We start from the raw sequence: 23540 nt of genomic DNA on the forward strand, positions 1-23540 counted from the left end.
GCTCCATGTTGCCAAAGTCATTTTAAATATTTGAGGGTGCTAAGGGTTGATGTGAATTGGGGTTGATAAGGGTTGATGTGAATGAAAACTAAAGATGGGAGTTATTGTATATTGGCCTTGTTGAAGTCAACCCTATTTATGTTAACTTTTGGCTTTCTCCATATGGGCACTCGATCCACCTTCACCCCATTTTTGGGTCTCAAGTAGACCCTTTGTGAACAAGCCTTGGGTGGGAGTTTTGTGTAATTGTTTCTAGCTCTTTTTATGTTGTGTAAGTTTGTATGTCACCCATTCAAACTTGGTTCTCCTAGCTCAGGGGTGGCCTTCTAAAGGCCTAGGCTGGGAGGTGAGCATTCCATGGGCATGTATGATATTGTATTGCAGGTCTTATGAGAAAGAATGGATTTGGGAAAGAGTACGGGATAACTGTAAAGCTGGCTTGCTTCATGTTAATTTGGGTTAAAAGCTTTGTGTATCAAGTCTTCAAGGAGTGTAATTTGCATTCAAGTGTAAATCCATAAAAGGCGGATGTAAAATGTTAAGAGGGGATTATCCTCGTGTTGTTTTGTTCCATTGTTTAGATGTTAAAAGAAGGAAGGTACATTGTAACCATGTTATATAAGATGAACTAGTTAAATCTTAAATTGGTAAATCTATTTGAATGTTAATAGGCTCCTAAGAAATAAAGAAAATCAAAGCTTCTACTATGTTTTATCCTTGCAACAATCAAAGGAAGAAGTAATTGTAGATCTTGTATGATAAATTGAACAATATACTATGAAAGTTATCAAGAATGCCTAGTTTTCTCAAATTAAAGATCAGTATGTATATTGTAATTGGTTTTAGTAGTTGATTATTGTAAGGAAAACATAAATTTGAATAGAGTTCAAAACAATGATAAATGTTGTACTTAGTAATTTTTTAATTTAAGTAGAGTTCAAAACAATGATAAATGTTGTACTTAGTAATTTTTTAATTTAGATCCATTATGTCCTTTATGTATTACTTCAGTTATGGCTTACAAGTTTAGTTCCATTTTGGAGAAAGCATGCATATTATTGATAGAATAATTTAATGTTTTAAAAAAATAGAATTAAATCCTTTCGTATGTGTTACACATAACTAAGCATTTGTTTAAAACAAAAAAATTGAATGGTATTTTGGTTTTAAAAAAGTTGGGCATGACACAAACACCTAAACTCACCTTAGCATATTTAAAACTATTGTGAGCCATTGCTTATGGCCATGTGATGCTTCCACCCCAAAACAAAACTTTTGATACTGAACTACACATAATCTTTCCCCCTAAGTTCCAACACACCCAAAAAGAGGGCACGATGGAAAGTGTTATCCACAAACTGCCCAGCACTTGCTGCATACATGGCTTACAGAAATACTGTCATCCATCCACAGATGCTACAATTATTGAGGTAGAGAAAATGACCAATAAAATACAAACAATGAAATGTGTGTCTCTCATGTAATTGCTCATAAATTCTCTTCCCCAATAGTTTGAATGTCTTCAACATCTACAAAAAGATCACAAGAAGCTCCCAGATTAGAGTAGAGATGAGGCTGCTGAGAATATCCTCACTTTGGAAAAGTTAAAATGTCAATTAGCTCAAATGATGCAGCAGAACACACCGACCAAGAAACAGGTCCTAACCATTAAAAGATGGCTTTGGACTCAAAAGCATTTCATGTCATTTCCCAGAACAGCCAACTCTCTGGTTTGCTATCACCCATTAGTGGACAACCATACAAAGGAACTTAATGTGAACATCCTGGGTAATCCCACTGCTCGAATGCAAACCGGAAGTTTCTTTGTTTACTCTTCTCACTTTGCTATCTCTGTTTAAGTAAATAATTAAAAGGATGTATCTGTTTCTACCCAGGAAATATTCTCTCTTGGTAATTTCATGGTAAAATGGATTTCCACTACTTTAAGTATAAACAGCTTTGTATATTGCTGTCTTTTTCACAATCTAATCCTCATTCCACTGGTTAAGGATTCAGACCTCTAATCAAGACTCCTTTTATATGAATTCAGTCCTTTTTATCATTTTTTAAAACATTACGAAAAAACCCACTCTACAACTTTGTACTATGAACGTGCAGGTGGGCCTTGAAATGGTGCAAGAAAATCAGTGTCACCGCAGACCAATGTCACGATATGACTGTTTTTCTCACCTAGAGATTAAAGTGTGGGTATTCATCAGGAAATTTTCATAAAAAGCGTGGAATGCAGCATGTTTTTTCATCAGACTCAAAACAGTTCAGAGAGGATATATCATAGATGGTCAATTAAATGATGTCTTCAGAGTCCAAACACTCTCATCACAATAATGATATTCATAAAATGATAGTTCCTATCATCATATTTACTTAATCTGAATACAACTAGGAATCTGCCAGTCAATCTATGCCCACAACTAAGTAATACAACTCATTTTACTCATCTAATATGGTCATGACACAGTAAGAGAACACATTTTGCTCACCTATTGGAGCTCTATTCAGTATTCTATTAATTGTAGTGCCTGTAGGGTTACCAAAAAATGAGGTTGAACCAGTCCCTCAACCATATCCTTAATATGAAGTCAGTGTATATTGTCTCTAATTATTCAGTACATTTTGAAATGAGAAACTGGAGTAAATTGTTCATTCACATTTCTTACTTGACCATACATCTATATCATAGATGCTTTGTTCTGCCACTGCATGCTAATAGCATATTTTTACAAATGAATTAAGGCCAAATTGCATTAAAAAAAATATTAATGTGGACATTATACTAGTTTCCATTGGTCATCGACTCATTCCACTCATCTGTGGGATCCAACCTCTGCATCAACAGGAAAATTTGGTAAACAATGTTAGTGCAATACATTATCATCCCTGAAATCCATGAGAAGAAGCCAAATTGTCATATTAATTAAATAAAATCCAGCTCAATCCGTACACCAATCAATAGCTTGCAACATTAAGACAATTATTTCTGATAGGCTTTTTACAATCGCAGCAAAAAGTGGAATATAATAACATAAACATGTTAATGTTAACACAGGCACACACATTAATTTAATAACCATTTACATGTCAAAATAACAATATTAATTATAAACATAATATTCCCAAAATAAACAGCAACAGAATATTATAAGTTTTTAGATAAGTGTAAACTACAAAATAGAAAGATTTTTAACAATTTATTCAATTCAAATTTTATTAAAAAACATATTTTATAGATTTTAATTTTAATATTTATAAAATAATGATAAGAAGTTTAGACTTTCAATATAAAAAATTAGATTAAATAGTCAAATTTTAAAAAATTATTCTTATAAATATCACAGGAATTTTTTGTGAAAAAATCACGAAATACCATGATATACTGCGCAAAAGAATTGCCCTTGAAATACGAATGTCTGATTTAATATATGGTGACAGCAATAACTCAGCAAATATATGGGGTCATTGCTTTGTTTCCTTGATTTTAAAATTTGTTTTCGAAGGGTTTTCATTTCAACATTAAGAGGGAAGGCAACAACGTGATTCATTGAATGTGTACTCATTCAGAATGGCGACTTTTATTATGATGCATTTTATACTTTGGTCTGCTTTTTGTGTGAATGGATCTGCATGAAGGACGATCATATTACGTTCATTCCCTATAAATTTCATCCTTTCTCAGAAACACACGAGATGGTCATAATGACAACATTAATCAATTCTCATATCTTGTGATGGTCATAATTTACACACCTTAAACCAAAAGAAAAACAAGAAGTTCTGCCTCTTAATCTAAAGAATGAACATGAAGTTGTACTATTTAAGCTAAAAGAAAAACAAGGAATTGCTCTGCTTCAAAGAAAGGAATACAAACAACCTATGACAAGGGACGCTCATATGCAAGAAAATTGTCTTTCTTGTGTGCTATCTTGAAAAATGTGTCACACTCCATATAGAAGAGGTGAAGTGTTATGAAAAGCATACAATACATTCCTAATAAATCTCCTTTCTTGCATACTTTGCAGAAGGACCACTCAAATATTCAATTAATTTCCCATCCCAAGAAAATTATCCATTGGTCCCTAGCTTTGTAAATGAGCCAATATCCTTTTCCATGATATCAATGTTTTCCACATCAATACCTCCTTGTCTTCAACCAGATCTCTAACAAAGTGATACTACACATCAATATCATTTGTCCATGCACTTCAAAGCAGACCGAAACTCTGCCCTTTGGAAATCTATTGATATGGTATAGCCACTCCCAAGTGGTTGGAGTTATGTTTGTGTTTGTGTGTTGTGTGATATTAGGTATTCGAGCTCATAAAATCAAGTGAAAGGCCACTTGTGTTACATTGCTAGACTAGACATCAAAGCTTGCCAAGTAAAACTGGTATACCCATTCTAGAAGCACAAGTCATGGCATACATTAATGAGCAAGAAAAAGAAAATCAAGCAACAAGCCACAGATCGAATCATCATTTGTTAGAAAATGACCCTTGAGGAATGAAGCCCCCTCCACAATCTTCTAATCTTCAACCTACAAAGTTGTCCATTTTTCTCCACACCTAAAGAACAATTGGCGTTTACATGTTAGAGAGTAAAGGAGCAACACACAATGAGAAGTCGCCTTTTTGAGATTGCCCAAATGTTTTCCCAAAATAACAAATCCATTAAAATAAGAATTGTGAGAGGGTCAGATAAATAACTTTACCATTTAAAATGTCTTTTAACAAGGTAAATCATGATTTAGTTTTTCAAATAAGGGACAAGTGCATATATTTATATATACAAACTAGTTATATTATTAGTGTAAAATAATCTACATTAAACTTTATAGAGAGATATACAATCCTAACCTAGGGATTTGGTAATGATATAATGCATATGTAGGTTTATGAAAGAAAGATACTTATAGCACTTAGCTTCCATGATCTTAACCATAATGAGGAATGAGAGGAAGACATGACAAGCCCTCATTGTCTCTGCCCTAGACCCAAGAATGGAAACTTTGTCCCCCTTGGCCCCATGCTACATGGGATTGGTGTATCTAGTAGAACCTTTACGTCATTCTCCTTTATTACTCTATTTTACTCACCTCATATGGTTAAAGACCCTTTCCTTAGCTATCACAATAACTCTCCCAAATGTGTTGGTGGAAGTATTACAAAAGGGTACCCTTACCGAAGGCCCAAGGACAAAAACTTTGCCCCCCTTGGCCACATCTTCATGAGGTGGTGTACTTGGTCAACCTTCCTCCTTAATGCAATCACTTCCTATCCATATGGACTATCCTTCACAAATAATTCCTTTATATGATAGAGTCCATGCCCAATCCACCACAATCTTTATCCCTTGCCTTTGTAGCATGTAGCCCATGCGTACTCCACCGCAACACTTACCCCTTGCCTTTGTATCACATAGCATGACCTATTCCATGACAAGAAATACCTTTGTGTGATGTAGCATAGCCCATTCCATTGCACGATTTAACTATCTTGTGAGGTACTAATACTGCTTTTCATTGTTTCCTTTGAAAATAATATATTATTCTCTCAATTGGTCTCCCTTATTTAATATTTCTTCAAATGGAGCCCTCGCCTCCTTAATATCTCCTTTGAGTGTAAGGAGTCACACCCTTTCATTTGTTGATGTTCTTTATGAAAGGGTCACACCCTTTGGTTATAAAAACATACAACTATTTGACAACTATTGTCCCTTTCACTCATTTAATCTCCACTTTCTCTCACTTATCAAATCTGTATCTACTACTTTTCAAAACTACACATACTGCATTTAATATTTGCATATCCTCTTCTTATTTTTGTCTTTCCTTCTCAATTCTTATTTCAAATCCCTTCTTGTACTTATACTCTAAATCTGCTCTAGATCTTATCTACCCCTTTTTTCCCATTCCATTTGATCCTTCTCCTTTGTAACTTCCCATGTAAGGGAGAGGTCACACCTCTTCATCGTGTCCACCTTTTGCTAAGAGTCATTACCCTTAATAATAGTTTATTTTGAAGAGACAACCCTTCATAATTACAACCTTTTCACAAAGTCACAACCCTTTTAAAGAGACACAACCTTATCGTAGAGTTACAACCCTTTTGAAGAGTCACAACCGTCGACTTTTTGAAAGCTGCGTCCTTATTTTCTTCACTTTCCTTCCTCTTAATACCACCTTAATTCTTATGCCCCACTCTTACTTTCTCGTTTCTTTTTTTTTCCAAATGAAAATTTCCTCTCCCTTTTGAACCTTTCATTTGAGGGAGACACAACTTTTTCATTCATGCCTTTTGACCTTTTGTTTATCTAATTTGTTAATATTGAAGCTTCCAACGGATTGATTTAACCACAATATAAATACAAAAGAGATCACTACCTTTGGAAGACAAAAAAATCATAGGCAATGTTATTACATTTATTCAAAGGGTCTTGACAAAATATTACAAATAAATGGCACCAAAATCAATTGAATCAAACAAGTGTATGTTAAGGCCCAAACTAAGTTACCGATTAGGATGCGGATCCGAAAGCAGATGCGGGAATTCTTTTTTGTTTTTTGGGGTATGAATGCATTTGGAAACCTCTCTCTCTCTCTCTCTCTCTCTCTCTCTCTCTCTCTCTCTCTCTCTCTGTGCGTGCGCGCGCGGGCGCACGAATAATTTAAGAAACTTATAAATACAAGAACTTAGAGTTAGAAACTTAGAAATATACAAACATACATCATTTAATAGTATCATATGATACTTCACCATTGATCAAGATTCAAGATATTTCATATGTCAATTAATCAATTCAAACTTCAAATTAAAACTTCATAGGCACAAATATTCATGTTCTAGACTCCATGTCCAAACTTCAAAATCAAAAACATAGTTCATGATTCAAAGTTCCCTAATCAGAATCATAGGGATACTCAAAAAAATCTGAATCCTCCTCATCTCCAACCGCTACAAGGTCCATATCATTTGAACGAAGAACGGTTCCACTTGTGTTAGATGCACCATGTGTCATGGACCTATCATCACCATCATCTACCATCGTAATAAGATAATTAAGTGTTGCATCCAAGTTTGCACACTCAGGGAATACATCCCAAAGTTTGGTTGCCCCATCCATGTATTCATCATCCTTATGTGACAAAAGATGCAAATTGATATGAATGTAGACCAAGTCCTCAGCTTTCTTTGACCCCAATCAGTTGCACTTCACTAAATGTCTATAGGAGTATGTTCTCCAATTTCTTCCAACAATAGAAGAACTTGCAACCTGGATTGTGTTCGGAAAATTAATTTTTAAACATACAAATGTAAAGCAAATGACAATATGACAAATGTTAAACACTAGATTGTAGAATACAAATTGTAATCTAAAAGCAAAAATCAAATTTTACTTGTGAGCGGATTTTGATTGCAAGAGGTTGTAGATGCTTGTATGGCTGACCATACATGTACCACCATGTGATTGCTCCCATTTCATTTTGGTCCTTAATTGCAAATGGAGTAAGCTTTGTTCTGGAAGGAAATAAGCCAAACTCCAGCCTCTCCTTTTCACGTATGTCATTGTAAATGTATCAGACTTAACTCTTATATTATACTGAATAACTTGCTGTAATATTGGACTGAAGATATGATAAGATATTTCCTACACTGCACTATACTAGAAGTTGATATTCAGTATTAGCCTGTTCTGCAATATTTTGAAGACTTGTGACACTTATGTGTTCGCCATATTGCAAATCAGATAATACTGATTATTTATGTGCAGGCAGTTTGAATGAGGAGTCACGACTGATAGTTGTGACTCATACCTAAGTCACATCTATCAGCCGTAACTATTATTAACGGCTGGGTTGAAACAAAATTTGACCACAGTTTACTTTAATAACCATGCCGAACTTTATTTATACTAACACCCGATAATATCAAGTCACGTGTAATTTATTATCGATGGAATGTTATAATGTTTTATATAGATTTATAATCATAACTTATGTCTTTTGTATTATATTTGGAATAACAATATATATATATATAAAGTTTATCAAATATCTCATATATAAAATAACATAGATATGATTATAATAGTTATGAATAACTATACAACTAATCTATACATTAACACTCCCTCTTAGATTAGTAAGATAAACACGTATAAGAGGTCTTTGATCAGAAGATTTCTTTTATCCAATGTCAAATATAAAACATTGTGACATGTGAGAGTTGGCCTATCAGAATATCAATTGAATGATATTCACCAATCTCTCAAAAGCAATGGCCTATCAGAAACATCAACTTAATGATGATCACCAAATGCTCAGTGTGGTAATGGCCTATCAAAATATCAGGGCATGATATACACCAAGTACCAAAAAAATATATCTACACAAACAACTTGTAGATAATCAAATTAATGATATCAACTGCCTAGTTGTTGATTTACAAGATAAAGCCCTTACATGAAACACTTTCACAAAAATAAATCATGCTACAAGTTATTGTAAGGACGTCACTTTACAATAACTTCTCCTGATACAAGTGAAATTCTTTTAGAAGTCGTCACTTCTTAAAGATTAACGCAAGTTTTAATTATAATATATATATATATAAAAATGTACAAAATCATTTTTTCTGAGACATGTCCTCAAATTTTACAATCATACCAAGTTCTTGGCGAAAAATTTCCACTTTTGTCTTAGCAAGTGGTTTGGTAAGAATGTCTGCAATTTGATCCTCCGTACTAATATATTCCAACTTGATTACATCCTTCTCAACCATGTCTCAAACATAGTGGTAAGGTATCTCGATGTGTTTTGATTTGTTATGAAACACAGGATTAAGAGATAGCTTGATGCAACTCTGGTTATCACAATAAATAGTAGTAGGTGGAAGTGGCTTCCCAAATAATCCAAATAGAAGTTTCCTCAACCATACAGCTTCTCTTGCTCCCATTGATGCAGCTATGTACTCGGCTTCTGTAGAATTCTGTGGTACTGAAGACTGCTTCCAACTAAACCAAGATATCATCGTTGAGCCCAATGTAAAACAACATCCTGAAGTGCTCTTACGATTCTCTGAATTTCCTGCCCAATCAGAATCTGTATATCCCTTTAAATTTAATTCAGTTTTAGTGTATTTGAGACCATATCCAATAGTACCGCTGAGATATCTGAGAATGTGCTTTGCTGCCACTAAATGAGTTTGTTTAGGTTTGCACATGAACTGACTGAGAACATTTACAGCATAACAAATGTCAGGTCTTGTGTTCACCAAATACATTAAAGAACCAATTATCTGTCGCTATAGAGTAGGATCAACGCTTTCAGAATCATCAATTGCTTCTTTTAGTTTCAGGAGGTTTGTTTTCATAGGAGTTTTCATTGCCTTGCTATCCAACATGCCGAACTTGTTAAGTAGATCAAGAGTGTACTTGCCTTGATTTAGGAAGATCCCTTTAGAATGTTGCCATACTTCTAGTCCCAAGAAATAGTGTAGTATTCCTAGATCTTTCATTTCAAATTCAAATATAAGAGCTTGTTTACATTGTTCGATTAAATGATCTTCTCCTATAATCAAAAGATCATCAATAGATAAAACCATGATTAACATGTCCCCTTGTATTACTTTGTAATATAAATTTGGATCTGCAATGTTTTTAGAGAAGTCAAGTTTAGTTAGTGCTGATCTATCCATTCATACCAAGCTCAGGGAGCTTGTTTCAATCCATATAGAGCCTTTTACAATTTGCATACATGAGTTTGTTTATTGTGTACTTCAAATCCTTCTGGTTGTTCAAGATAAACTTCCTCTTCTATAACGCCATTCAAAAATGCAGTCTTTACATCCATTTGATGAATTTTTCATCCCTTGGATGCAGCAATGGCTAAAATAGTTCTGACGGAGGTATATCTGGCTACTGGACCAAAAGTTTCCTCATAATCTATTCCTTCCTTTTGAGAAATCCTCTAGCAACAAACCTTGCTTTGTACTTGTCAATACTTCCATCTGCAGCATGTTTAATTTTAAATAGCCATTTTGAGGAGACTACTGATTTATTTTTGGGTCTAGGAACAATATCCCAAACATCATTCTTAAGTATGGAGTTATATTCTTCTGTCATGGCATCTTTCCAATGTTGATGTTTTATAGCTTCTTTTACATCAGATGGTTCAGATTTTGAAATTTCACTCATTAATGCAATGTAACTTGAGTATTTATTAGGATGCTTCCTCTCCCTAATGAAATCTGAAGGAATGGAATTGTTTTCTTCAATTAGCTTTCTGGCCCATAGAGGTCTTTTCTTTTCCTTAGAGGTGTGAGTAATGTCCATGAGTTCAATTTCTTTATCTTCCTCCATTGGAGACTCCCTCTCATTATCAGAGTTTTGTTCTTCTAGGGCTTCTTCTGAATTTGATTCATATTTTGATCTTTTGTAGGCTAACTCTTCATTAAATATTACATCTCAACCTAGTTCAATATTCCTTTGTCCAGGGATATAGATGCGATATGCTTTTGAAGTTTCACTATAACCTACAAAGATTCCTTTCTTTCCTGAGGGCTCTAGTTTGGTTCTCTTTTCTTTAGGAATATGTATATAGACAGGACAACCAAAAATTCTTAGGTGTTTATGATCAAGTTTCTTCCCGGTAAATACTTCTTCAAGGGTCTTAAATTCAAGATAAGAGTGGGGACACCTATTTTGAATGTAAACAGCAGTATTTGAAGCTTTACCCCAAAGAAAAGTTTCAAGATTTTGATCATGAAGCATTGCTTTAGCAGAATGAACTATAGATTTATTTTTCCTCTCATCCATTCCATATTGTTGTGGATTATACGAAACAGAACACTCCCTCTTGATCCCAACTGATTTACAATAATCTATAAAGATATCAGAAATGTAATCTTTACCATTGTCTGTTCTTAATACTTTTATTTTCTTTCCAGAAAGGTTTTCTACAATAGCTTTAAACTCTTTAAATTTAGTCAAGATTTCCTCAGATTCTTTACTTTTAAGAAAATAGATCCATGTCTTCCTAGAGAAATCATCCACAAATATGATATAGTATAGAGAACCTCCTAAAGATGGAACTGACATATGACCACATAAGTTTGAATGAATAAGTTCTAGAATTTCTTTGGATTTGGACTGACTATTATGGAATGTAGTTTTGATATTCTTCCCTAGAGCACAACCTTTACAGATTCTTTCATGATATGGATTAAGTTTAGATATACCTGTTACCATTTTTCCTATAGAAGATAATCCTCGAAAATGAAGATGACCCAATCTCCCGTGCTAGATTTCATTTTCTTTGAAGGAATCATGAATTAGAGCTGAATGAGAGACAGAGTTAATCTGATGAAGACATCCATGCCTAGAGCCAATTTTGTATGCATTTTTTATGTAAGAGTTCTTAGGCCAAGCTAAGACTTTTCCTTCCATAAATGTAATTCTGAGTCCTTCATCTTCAAGAGCAAAGATAGAAAGAAAGTTTCTTTTTATGCCAAGTACATATAGTACCTTAGTAAGTTCAATTGTTTTCCCTGATTTTAGATGAATGGTACATGTTCCTATTCCCATTACGGGGTAGCTTGTATCATCTCCAATGGTTACTTCATCAACATAGTCTTCTTGTAGATAGTCTAACTGCCCTTTAAAACCTGTGATATGTCGAGAGGCTCCACTATCAATTACCCAAGTACTTGATCTGGTTGATGATTCACTGGAGAGTGCTGAATAGAAAGCATTATGTTCAGAATTTCCATTAAAGTTTTGAGTGGTTGCAAATGAAGCTTGTGACTTAATTCTATCAGGACATCTAGATGTTGGATGTCCAAATTTATCACACCTATAACATTGCATTTTAGAGAAATCAATTTGCTTTTTCCTTCCTTTGAATTTTCTTTTCTTCTTATTTACTTGAGTGGAGAGAACATGTAACTCTTCTTTTGAGGAGGAAACATTTTGACCTCGAGCTACTTGCATGCACTCTTCTTGTATACAGTCGGCTTTAAGTCTTTCAAATTTAGGTAACTTTGACCGAGAGCATACCCCTTGTCTGAAGGTATCCCATGATGATGGAAGACCTTTTAGAGCCATTATTGATAACTCCTTTCCATCACAAATGTGTCCTATGGAAGAAAGTTGATTTCGAAGATCGGTTATTCTCATAAAGTAAGAGGAAATTTTCTCTCCTTTATTCATTTTAATATTTGACATTTTGTCTTTTAATGTAATGATCCGAACAATATTGTTTATCTCAAACATATTTTCAAGAGCATTGTACATCTCATATGCAGTGTCTAGTTCTGAGATTACAGGAAGTAGATGAGTTTTTAACACCATCCACAATAATTTTCATAACTTTATTGTTATCACTTTCCCATTTTTCTAGTTCATCATTTCCTTTAGGTGATGGGTTAGATTTTTCAATAAACTTATTTAAACCATGTTCTTTAAGTATAAGTTTCAAACGTAGCTTCCAGCCTGTAAAATCTAAATCACCTTCTAGCCTGTCTTCAAGTCTCATACCATTCACCATTTTATTTATAATATCTAATGCTTCTATGACCTAGATAATTGAAGTCTGATATCAGGATACTTCTTTTAAACCTGCTCTGATACCATGTAAATGTATCAGACTTAAGTCATATTATACTGAATAACTTGCTCAAGATCATAATGTAATATTGGACTGAAGATATGATAAGATATTTCCTATACTGCACTATACTGGAAGTTGATATTTAGTATTAGCCTGTTCTGCAATATTTTGAAGACTTATGATACTTATGTGTTCGCCATATTGCAAATCAGATAATACTAATTATTTATGTGTGGGCAGTTTGAATGAGGAGTCACGCCTAATAGCCGTGACTCATACCTAAGTCACGTCTATCAGCTGTGACTATTATTAACGACTGGGTTGAAACAAAAATTGACCACAATTTACTTTAATAACCATGCCGAACTTTATTTATACTAACGCCCAATAATATCAAGTCATATGTAATTTATTATCGATGGAATGTTATAATGTTTTATATAGATTTATAATCATAACTTATGTCTTTTGTTTTATATTTGGAATAACAGTATGTATATATATATATATATACATATACATATATATATGTATATACATATATATGTATGTATATATATATATATATATATATATATATAAGTTTATCAAATATCTCATATATAAAATAACATAGATATGATTATAATAGTTATGAATAACTATACAACTAATCTATACATCAACAGTCATCATCTTGGAATATTCATGCAAAAGCTTTGGAGCACCCATTAACAACCTCTTCATTGGCATATGGTGCAATTTTATCCGACATAGAAAGTATTGCCTCACTGTAATACCTCAAAGATGAAGCATATGCAAGGAGGTGCAATGGGGTAGTCATCATCTCCCAACAATGATGAATTATTGCTTCCACTTCATTGCATAAGGCTTGACATTTTGTAGGGTCACTCTCATGTGCTTGTATAGAATGTTACCTTCTTAACCATGGTGTCCATGTCATCATACACATCTCCCAAGCAAGGTGTATTTGTATCAGCAAAGCGAAGCATAGTCATGATGGGCTCGGTGAAATCCAATAAATATTGCACACGAGCCCACCATCATCCAAGACCAAAGCCCTAACCTTTTGGGTTCTTTCAGCATTTGAAGCCTTCCACAAACCCCACTGAGGAGAAATGACCATTTGGCTCAAAGTATCTTGCACCTTGAGAAGTCGTCTCATAACAATAGTATGAGATGCAAAATGGGTCTCAACAACCTAAGCAAGTTAACAATATGTCAATTGACAATAAAATTATAAATATTAACTAAATAACAAATCTATGAAATTTAATAATTACAAAAAATCAATTTACCTTCAGCAGCTCCAATTTTGAGTATGTTCTAAAAATGGATTGTGACATGTGGTTAGTCACAAACATTTGTATGTCCTCTCCCTCTTGGTATATATGCTTCACCAAATCTATTTGAGAGTCAATTTGTTGCATAATCAAGTTAAGGGTGTACAACATGGTGTCCAAAAAAATATGGTCATACCGACCCTCAATCAAAGCACCAACTCCCCTGCAATTTTCGGCATTGTCTGTAACAACTTGGACCATATTATCACTACCCACCACATCTATGGCCTCAATGTGAATATTTGAGATGAATTGTGAATCCTTCACCTCCCCTTAACTGAGGAGAAATGACCATTTGGCTCAAAGCATCTTGCACCTTGAGAAGTCGTCTCATAACAATAGTATGAGATGCAAAATAGGTCTCAACAACCTAAGCAAGTTAACAATATGTCAATTAACAATAAAACTATAAATATTAACTAAATAGCAAATCCATGAAATTTAAAAATTACAAAAAATGAATTTACCTTCAGCAGCTCCAATTTTGAGTATGTTCTAAAAATGGATTGTGACATGTTGTGGTTAGTCACAAACATTTGTATGTCCTCTCCCTCTTGGTACATTTGCTTCACCCAATCCATTTGAGTGCCAATATGTTGCATAACCAAGTTGAGGGAGTGTACAACACATGGTGTCCAAAAAATATGGTCATACCGACCCTCAATCAAAGCACCAACTCCCCTGCAATTTTTGGCATTGTTTGTAACAACCTTGACCACATTATCACTACCCACCATATCTATGGCCTCAATGAGAATATTAGAGATGAATTGTGAATCCTTCACGCCCCCTTGACAATCAACAACCTTTAGAAACATTGCCCCTTTGGGGGACACTACAATCACATTAATCAATGGCTTGTTTCTTGTATCTTTCCAACCATCACACCCAAAGTTTTCCAAGCATCTCTAATGGGTTGAAGTGCTTTCTCTATAGAAACTCTCTCCTTTTGCAAATGTGTGGTATACACTTTTTCATACCCAAGGCTTGTGTAATCATCTTGTGCTTCTTTGATGTCTCTTACCATTTCCTTCCAACATGGTAATCTTACCAAGTTGAAACGAAGGTCATTAGCATAGAGGCAACGTACAATGGCTTCATCAACAGGGTCTCTTGCCTCCATTTTAAATGTAGAGTGTGATGGGCCTCTTTTCCGGGCTGATGCTATATTTTCTACTTCTTCCTCCTCTCCCAGTACAGGCACTTGCATGAATGGATGTTTGGAAGATACAATTGGTTCCATTTCGGCGGGTGGTTGCATTTTGTTCTTTTTTGAGGAAGGAGAATGAAAATATTTTTTTTTTGATCTTCTAACCAAATGATCAGCAACTTCTTGCTCTCTTAATAATGAAGCTATGCATCAGACAACACCTTCCCATCTAGACCTTTCCACATTCCAAAACCTCTACTAGTAGGGCCCATGAAATGAAGCTTTACTCAGGAATAAGAGCTATTGAAAGGTTTTTGTTCGTTACTTTGACAATAATTACAACTCCAAATATCAAAGTAATGAGACTTGCCACAAGGTGAGCGAGTCTCCCAATGTAACATCCAGTTTTTCCGAGTCTTAATTAACAACTAACAAACTCAAAAAAATACAGTCATTACTTCATTTTCATAGGAAGACAGTTAAATCAGTTTCGTTCATATGAAAGGGATTGACAGTTAAAATCAGTTAAACAAATTTTCTTAACTAAGAACTTAAAACAACATCAAAGAATTTACTATAGAATTTAAAAATCACATACCATGGAATTTGAACCAAGAAATCATTATAGGGATGCTTCTGCATCCACCAAGGTTAGTGCTCAAATACCACTATAACAATATCAAATGACAACTACCACCCAATACTGCTTATATCAAAATCATATGACAATTACCATTAAATACCACTATATAAAAATTAGGACATCAAATACCACTATATCACTTAGGGCTTCAGTTACCACTGGATCATTTAGGGCTTCAGATACCAATGTATCAATTCAGGCTTCAGATACCACTGAATCAATTAGAGCTCCAGATACCACTGTATCACTTAGGGCTTCAATTACCACTGGATCATTTAGGGCTTCAGATACCATTGAATCAATTAGGGCTCCAGATACCACTATATCATTCCTTTTCTTCCGATTGCTTAACTCTGGTAACATCATAAGATTAGAAGATATGCTCATATTTATTATTTATATAAATGAAAGATTGATATAACAATCCATCAAATAAAATCTATCTCTCGCAACTAAATCAATTAATCTTACCTTACTCTTGCATATACATCATAAAAATAAAAATACCTATTTCCGACAAACAATTGAATGTACAGCTTATCTTTGTCTATTGTACGTCTGACAACTTAGAAGAGGTGAAACATTGTCAGGGGCTTAACCACCCAACCTCGAACCATAACTTATCCCCACACAATCTCTAACAAGAAAGGCCCTCCCTACTCAAAACTAGACTTGAAACATCTGTCATCTATTGAGCATCCTGGTATTTAAACACACCATTCGACTTGACAACAGGAGATAATAACATATGCATGAGCTATTAAATGATATTATTCTAGAATTAATGTTTCGTATCTGTCTTTTATTTTCTAAGTCATTGTAGACTCCATCTCACCTCTTCACCCTTTCTATGGCTATACAGCGGGTGAATCCTAGGTGCTCAGATCTTAGAGCAATCGGTCTTGTCTGTTGATTCTCGACTATCTATCTATATATATATATATATATTCCAGCTCATTAGAATCTATGATTTGAGAGACTATATTCTTTAAAGATTTCAGAATTGATTGTTTAATTCTAATATCCATTGGCATAAGGATCCATACTGTGATTACTTGGTTATCACCTACCATGAACAAGGCTAATTTAAAGAAGTTCAATTTGTAGATTCAAACAAGATATCATCATGATAAATATTGAAACTTGCTGCAATCCGCTCTATGCATAGATTCATTGATTAGTATGCTTATCACAATCTATGACCAGAAGATTATGTTCTTGAGACTAATTTGGAAAATATCATTGGATAGCATATTTCATTCCAGACCTTAATGCATTTGGAAATACGCTTCCATAAGGGTTGTATCTAATTATTACTTAAAGTTTAAGGAAAAAGGACTGATAATAAGGACATTGAATAAGTAGCATCTCATATTGATTCTTGATAATAAATCTAATATGATAATTATCTAAGACGCCTAACTAGCTGCTTGGAAAATAAAATAATATGGTAATGTCATCACAAGACTTGATATAAACTCGGAATATGCTCGAATCCCCTGCAAATCCGAATTGGAAGCTATTCCTCTTTTGCTGCAAACGTTTCAACGCAGACTTCTCCAAGGTCTGAGTCCTCACAGCAGAATTGTAACATCCAGATTTCCCGGGTCTAATTTATCATTCAACTTACTCAAGGAATACAGTACTTCGCTTCATAGGAAGACAGTTACATCATTCATGTTCATGTGAACATGATTTTACCGTTAAAATCAATTAAACAAAATTTCTTAACTAAATACTTGAAATACCATTAAATGAATTTACTTTTGAAATTGAAAATCACATACCTCGGAAAAACTGAGACTAAAAATCAACAAAGGATGCTTCTGCAACCACCCAGATTAGTCCAGAAATACACTATAACAATTTCACAAGTCAACTATCATCTAAAACTACTATCTCAAAAATCATTTGATGATTACAACTAAACACCACTATAATTTAAATTAAGGCATCACATATCATTTTACCAATTAGGGTAACAATTACCATCGGTTCATTTAGGGCTTCTAATAACACTTTACCACAGATTTAATCTAGGGCTTCCGTAACCACGAATTCTACAAGGGTTTTCGATACCACGGATTTAGTTAGGGCTTCCAATACCACTGTATCATTAATGGTTCCAGCTATCACACAATCAATTAGGGCTTCGGATTTCTTTTCCTTCTGATTGCTTATCTGTGACAGTTTCTCAAGATTAGATAAATACTTATATTCAATATTCATTTATATGAAGTAAAATGATGATAACAATGAAATACTTAAATTTAATCTTACCTTCTCATAAACAAAAATGTTAATACCTGATTCCAATAAACAATTGAATGCATGGCTTATCTTTGTCTAACGCATATCCAACATCTTGAGAGAGGTGAAACATTGTCAGGGGCTTAACCACCCAACCTCGGACCACAATATATATCCCCACATGATCTCTAACGAGAAAGGCCCTCCCTATCCGAAATTGACAAGGAATATCTTACCATCCACTGGACTTCAAGATATAAACACGCCATACGACTTGGCAACAGGAGATTACCATAACAAGATTATGCATGAGTTATTAATTTGTTAAATGGTAAACTTTGAATGTCATAAGTGATACTAATTCATACTATTGAGGATTCCTTTCTTAACACATCACCCATCTTCTTGACTTCACAGCTGAGTGAGTCCTAGGTATTCCGGATTCTCAGAGCAGACAGCTCCTTTGTATATTCAAGAAGATTACATACAACCATCATTTCATAAAACTATGATTATGTTCTTAAGAGATCTCAAAATGTCAACATTCTTGTAATTCTTTTAAACAGGTTCATCTACACCTCCTGACCATAATCAGGCCATCAAACCGATGACTCCTTGGTGCCTAAACAATTAACCTTTACTATTATGTCTTGTACCTTATTTACCTTATTCTGGCTCTTAGCCTAGTGAATTTTCTTGGTGCTCTGTTTTGACATTCAATTCAAATTGAAACAATATTCCATACTATATATAATCTAAGAAAGAAAGTTATTAAAAAGAATCTACAGAGTAATACATATTTGGATATTAGGGTGAAAAACAATCCTATAACTAGATCAATGCTATGGCAGTCGATTTACACCACCTCCATCTTGATTATTTGCTGAAGTTCTCGTTGTTTATAATATTATCTTATAAAAGGATGCTTTATATCTTGAACAGAGATATAAGATTGGTATACGATCATGGCTAAAAGAGATATAAAAATAAAAATAAAAACATCATTACAATGCAATATCCTTATTCTGTTATTTATTTTCTTGAATCTGAATCAAACCCATATACAGTGTTAAGGAAATCTGTGAGTTATTGACATGGAACGGGAATAAGGAAACTTAAATTGTAACATGACACTAAGGGTGTGGTATTCTGTACTCGTGTTGCAGACCCAGCAATTAAAAATACAAGGTAACACATGATTTGCAGCACAGCTTAAGATAGTGATGCTCTGAATAGACTCAATGGTTTTGATGCATGGTTTAGCATGAGTTGTAATCCAACGTATGATAGTGGTATTCTTTACCTATGCTACAGACTCAGCGATGTAAGGAAAACAATGTTTGCAACACAACATAATAATGGTATTATGTATCCATACCTCAAACTCAACGAATTAAATACAAGGAAAAACATGATAGGAAGTATTTCGGATTTAAAACTTATTTGTTAGACTATAAAACAGGGTTTTCCATTATATGATTCAGAATCAAATATGTATATCTCTCAATTTCTACTTATCATTCTTGCATTCGAAAGGAACTATCTGTTACCTTGACTTGGAAACGGTATTATAATCTTCTTACTACTGTTGCTACCATGTGAATTTGGAGAACTAAGAACCGGCGGAAACTTAAAATTATATATCTAGACTTGGTTTGTTGTTCATCGAACTTTAAAGAAAACAAAAGACAAGCTGCAACAGTCACCTTACGTGACTCCTTTAATGATTTTGATTGCTTTGCGTTTGGTTGAATTCCTTGTTTTCTGGTCTGAGATCCACTGCAAGTGTGAAAAGGAAAGTCCAGGCGTAAATGAGTTCAATTTTCGGAGCTCTGTCATCTTTTGGGTCACCCGCCATAATGGCTTGGAATGCTGAAGGAAAATAGTCGAATGAATGCTACAGTAATGGGAAACAAAGAATATAAAAGAGCCTAACTCTACGGCTTCATCAGTTACAAGAATCCCTTTGAATTCCTAAGATGACCATTGGAATTCCAATTATTAAATTGACTATTGGAAAGAATTGGAAGATTAAAAATTCAAAGATTATAATAATATTATTATAATAATTTGAACATTATTATAATGTACAACTATTAAATTATCAAAAGATAATGGTGCCAAATCATTTAATATTTAAAAGCGTGTAGTTAAATATTTATTAAAAATAATTTAACGAAGGATAAACTAAAATCTTTTAAGATAAGTTTTATATTTAAACACAATTATTTTAATTAAAATCATTAAATAACTCATGCGAGTCCTGCAGATGTATCATGTTTCAAATCGCTAGGTCCTCTACCTATCTGCCCAGTGATGGTGATGCCTTGCCTAATTCTTTTCTGACAATGCTTCCACCCCTTTAACAAGCTCCCTGCAAAGAATTTCTTTGTAATTAAATTATAAATTATAAATAATCGTATCAGTTAACCTTTCATCTTAATTTCATGAATTCACGATTAACGATCAACTAACATGTCATCTGCACTTGAATCATAATGACCAACTAACTTACTATTTCACCAGATTATATCAAATTAAACTGCCAACTGACTTCATCTAAACTTCATCGGCTATTTTTCAAGCTAGGTCAAAAATTGGGATGTAACAAGAATTTCTATGACAGTTCAGAGCATAAACTGGAAGTCAATATAGTGAACTTCGACTCACGAGATTATGTGGGCTCGAATGTAAAAGATATTAGAGGGACAAGGAATGCAGTAGATATTGTAAAGCTGATAGTAAAATGATAACAAAGGAACGCAATAGTATGAAGATGGTTGAGATGTGCAGAAATACATTCAAGGTAAGAGACTCAACGTTAAGGCCATCGAGCATAAATAATAAAATGCCAAACTTCATACACAGCTTAAGTTAAAGGAAGGTCGTGCCTTCTTGGCTTCCACCGGTTATATAACATATGTCAATTCAAATACCAAGTATTAAATTGATTTATCATGCCAAGTTATAATCAGTTAAGAGCAAGAATATTAAAATGGAAAGAATAGAGTTGGAAGATTATAATTCGAATATTATTATAATTTTATATTTATGTATGTACATGTAAATATATTAATGGGGTGACATTGCTTTATTATAAATAATATAATGGTGTCATTTCATTTTTATATCTATATGTACGTATATAGATATATCTATTATAATAATAAGGTGAAAGATCAATTAAAATCCTTTGAGGTACGTTTTATATTTTAACTCAATTATTTATGTTTCTCAAATTATTTATTTAAATAGCTCATGCAGGTCCCACAGATGTATCCTGTTTCAAGTCGTTAGGTCCTCAACCCATCTGCCCAATAATGGTGATACTCTTGTGCCTAATTCTTTTCTGAGAATGCTTCCAGCCCTTCGATGTGTTTCCTGCAAGGAAATTCTTTAAAATTAAATCTTATTATCATAACAGCTAGTTGCCTTTTCAATTCCATGAATTCGTGATAAATAATCAACTAGCATGTTATCTTCACTTGAAATTATAACGACTAATCATCTTACCATTTCGCAAGATTATAATAAATTAAACTGTCAACTGACTTCATATGAACCTCAACGACTATATTTTAAATTGGGTCAAAAATTGGGATGTAACACCGAAGTCAGCGAGTCGGGTTACGCTCGCATGGTCAAATTGACCAGTGACCTTGACTTGCCGAGTCAAGTCAAGCGACTTGCCTGACTCGCGGGTCAGTGCGTGACTCAAGGGTCACGACAATCGTGACCCGGCCGTGGCTGAGCATTGAACTTAGCTATAAAAAAAAAAATTGCTTGCTTTTTTTATTTTATTTTTTGGCTTTCTTTTCCCTATAATCCTAAAAGGGCTTTCATAACACTATTGTGAAAGAAAGAAAGAAAGAGAGGAAGAAAGGGAAATAGAGTGCCATTGTTTTGCAACTAGCTGAAAGGAAGAGGAGAAAAGCTTGCATTTGTGACATTGGAGCAGCTATATACTTGCATTTAGATCATCAAAGAGATTACAGGAGCTCTTCTCACCACTTATCAACTAATTTCAAAGAGGTAAGAGTTGATTTTTTTGATTTAAATGGTTTTTTCCTCTATGCTTATGGGTTTTTTGAATGAATTTTTTTGTATGTTTATGGGCTTTTTTTTGTTTAAATCTTCATAAAATACAATGCTTAAATGGTAATTTTTGGTCTAAAATCTCTTATTGCAGCAACCTTGACATTTTTCCTTACTCATAATAGCTCCTCCAGCTAAAAAACCCAAGCTCTATAAAGGCAATAAAAAAGATGAGTGCTGGAAGTACACCATAGACTTTCCAGCTAAAGGTAGAACTCAAACAAAATGTTTATTTTGTGAGACCATTAATAGTGGGGGGATAAATAAATTGTAATACCATATCACTGGCATACAGGGTCATGATGTTGAGCCTTGTAAAGTTGCAACTGCTGAGGCTCAACGTTTTTATTATGTTGCCTTAGAAAAATACGAACAAGAAAATGAATTAAGACAAAAAAATATTAGCAGAATTAGCTCAGATTGGTTCCACTTCCCATCCACCCTCATCTAGATTGCTTTTGTATCTAGTTTTACACCCTTAGGTTCAATAGGTTGTGTTGGAGAAGGTTTTTCCCTTCCCCCTATCGTCTCAGTGCTTCTGCTAGTGCTACAGCTTCTACATCTATTCCTGGCACTGCTAGTGGAGCTGCCCCTAATAGTAGTACTGGCATTACCTTTCATCCTAGAGTCAGAAAATCTAGATTGGACAATTTTTTTGTACCACATTCCACTCTTGGTGCACAACCCTCACTTGAGAGCTTGGGCTAGAATAGAGAGATCCATAAAGCTAGAAGAAGAGGAATTTGCAAGTTTTGGTTTCACTATAATAGTCCATTTATAGAAGCCAAGTAGTTCAACTTCATTTATATTTGATTGTTTTAAGTTTTAAGGTTTTAGGTTTTACTTTTAATTTTTTAAATTCAACTTGGAAAATAAAATTTTATAATTTTCACTTGATGTTGAAATATGCAATTTAAATATTTTTATAAATGTAATAGGACTCCTATTGGGCAGGGGATGATTGATGCGGTTTTCATTTGTGGTGTGGGGTTTAAAGCCCCCACTGAAGATGTGTTGAGTGGCCCCCTCTTACTAGAAATGATTAAGGAGATAAAACTTGAATTGGAGGACCATAGAAAGATTTGGAGCCAAAGAGGGTGTACCATTATGATGGATGGATGGACAGATAGGAGGAATAAGACTCTCCTAAATTTTTTTGTTTCTAGAGGAGGTAATTCATCATTTTCTACTTCTCAAAATCTAAATTTTAATGTATTATTGAACAACTAAAATTTTGTTTTATTGATTATTCAATCATAATTATTTTGTTTTATTTTCACTTCCAGGATCCACCATGTATTTGAAGTCTATAGATGCTTCCTCACATGTCAAAAATGCAAAATACTTATGTGAGGCTATTGAGGAGGTCATAAGAAAGGCGGAGGAAGAGAATGTTGTCCAAGTGGTGACTGATAATGTAGCTAATTATGTTGCTAT

At 33.9% G+C, this 23540-nt stretch overlaps 1 protein-coding gene across 1 annotated transcript in view; it reads right to left on the minus strand.

Moving 5' to 3' along the window:
* Positions 1–2423: 2423 nt before the first annotated feature.
* Positions 2424–23540, minus strand: part of LOC149568032 (coiled coil protein) — a 144446-nt gene continuing 123329 nt past the window's right edge. The window contains exon 7 of the mRNA XM_089821034.1: positions 2424–2845. Within this exon, the coding sequence (XP_089677160.1) occupies positions 2795–2845 (51 nt within the window). The 3' untranslated portion in view covers positions 2424–2794. The remainder of the gene's footprint in view (positions 2846–23540) is intronic.

Source organism: Cupressus sempervirens, chromosome 3 (genome assembly GCF_028749045.1).
Source record: "Cupressus sempervirens isolate cs-2001-9-10 chromosome 3, ASM2874904v1, whole genome shotgun sequence".
NCBI lineage: Eukaryota > Viridiplantae > Streptophyta > Pinopsida > Cupressales > Cupressaceae > Cupressus > Cupressus sempervirens.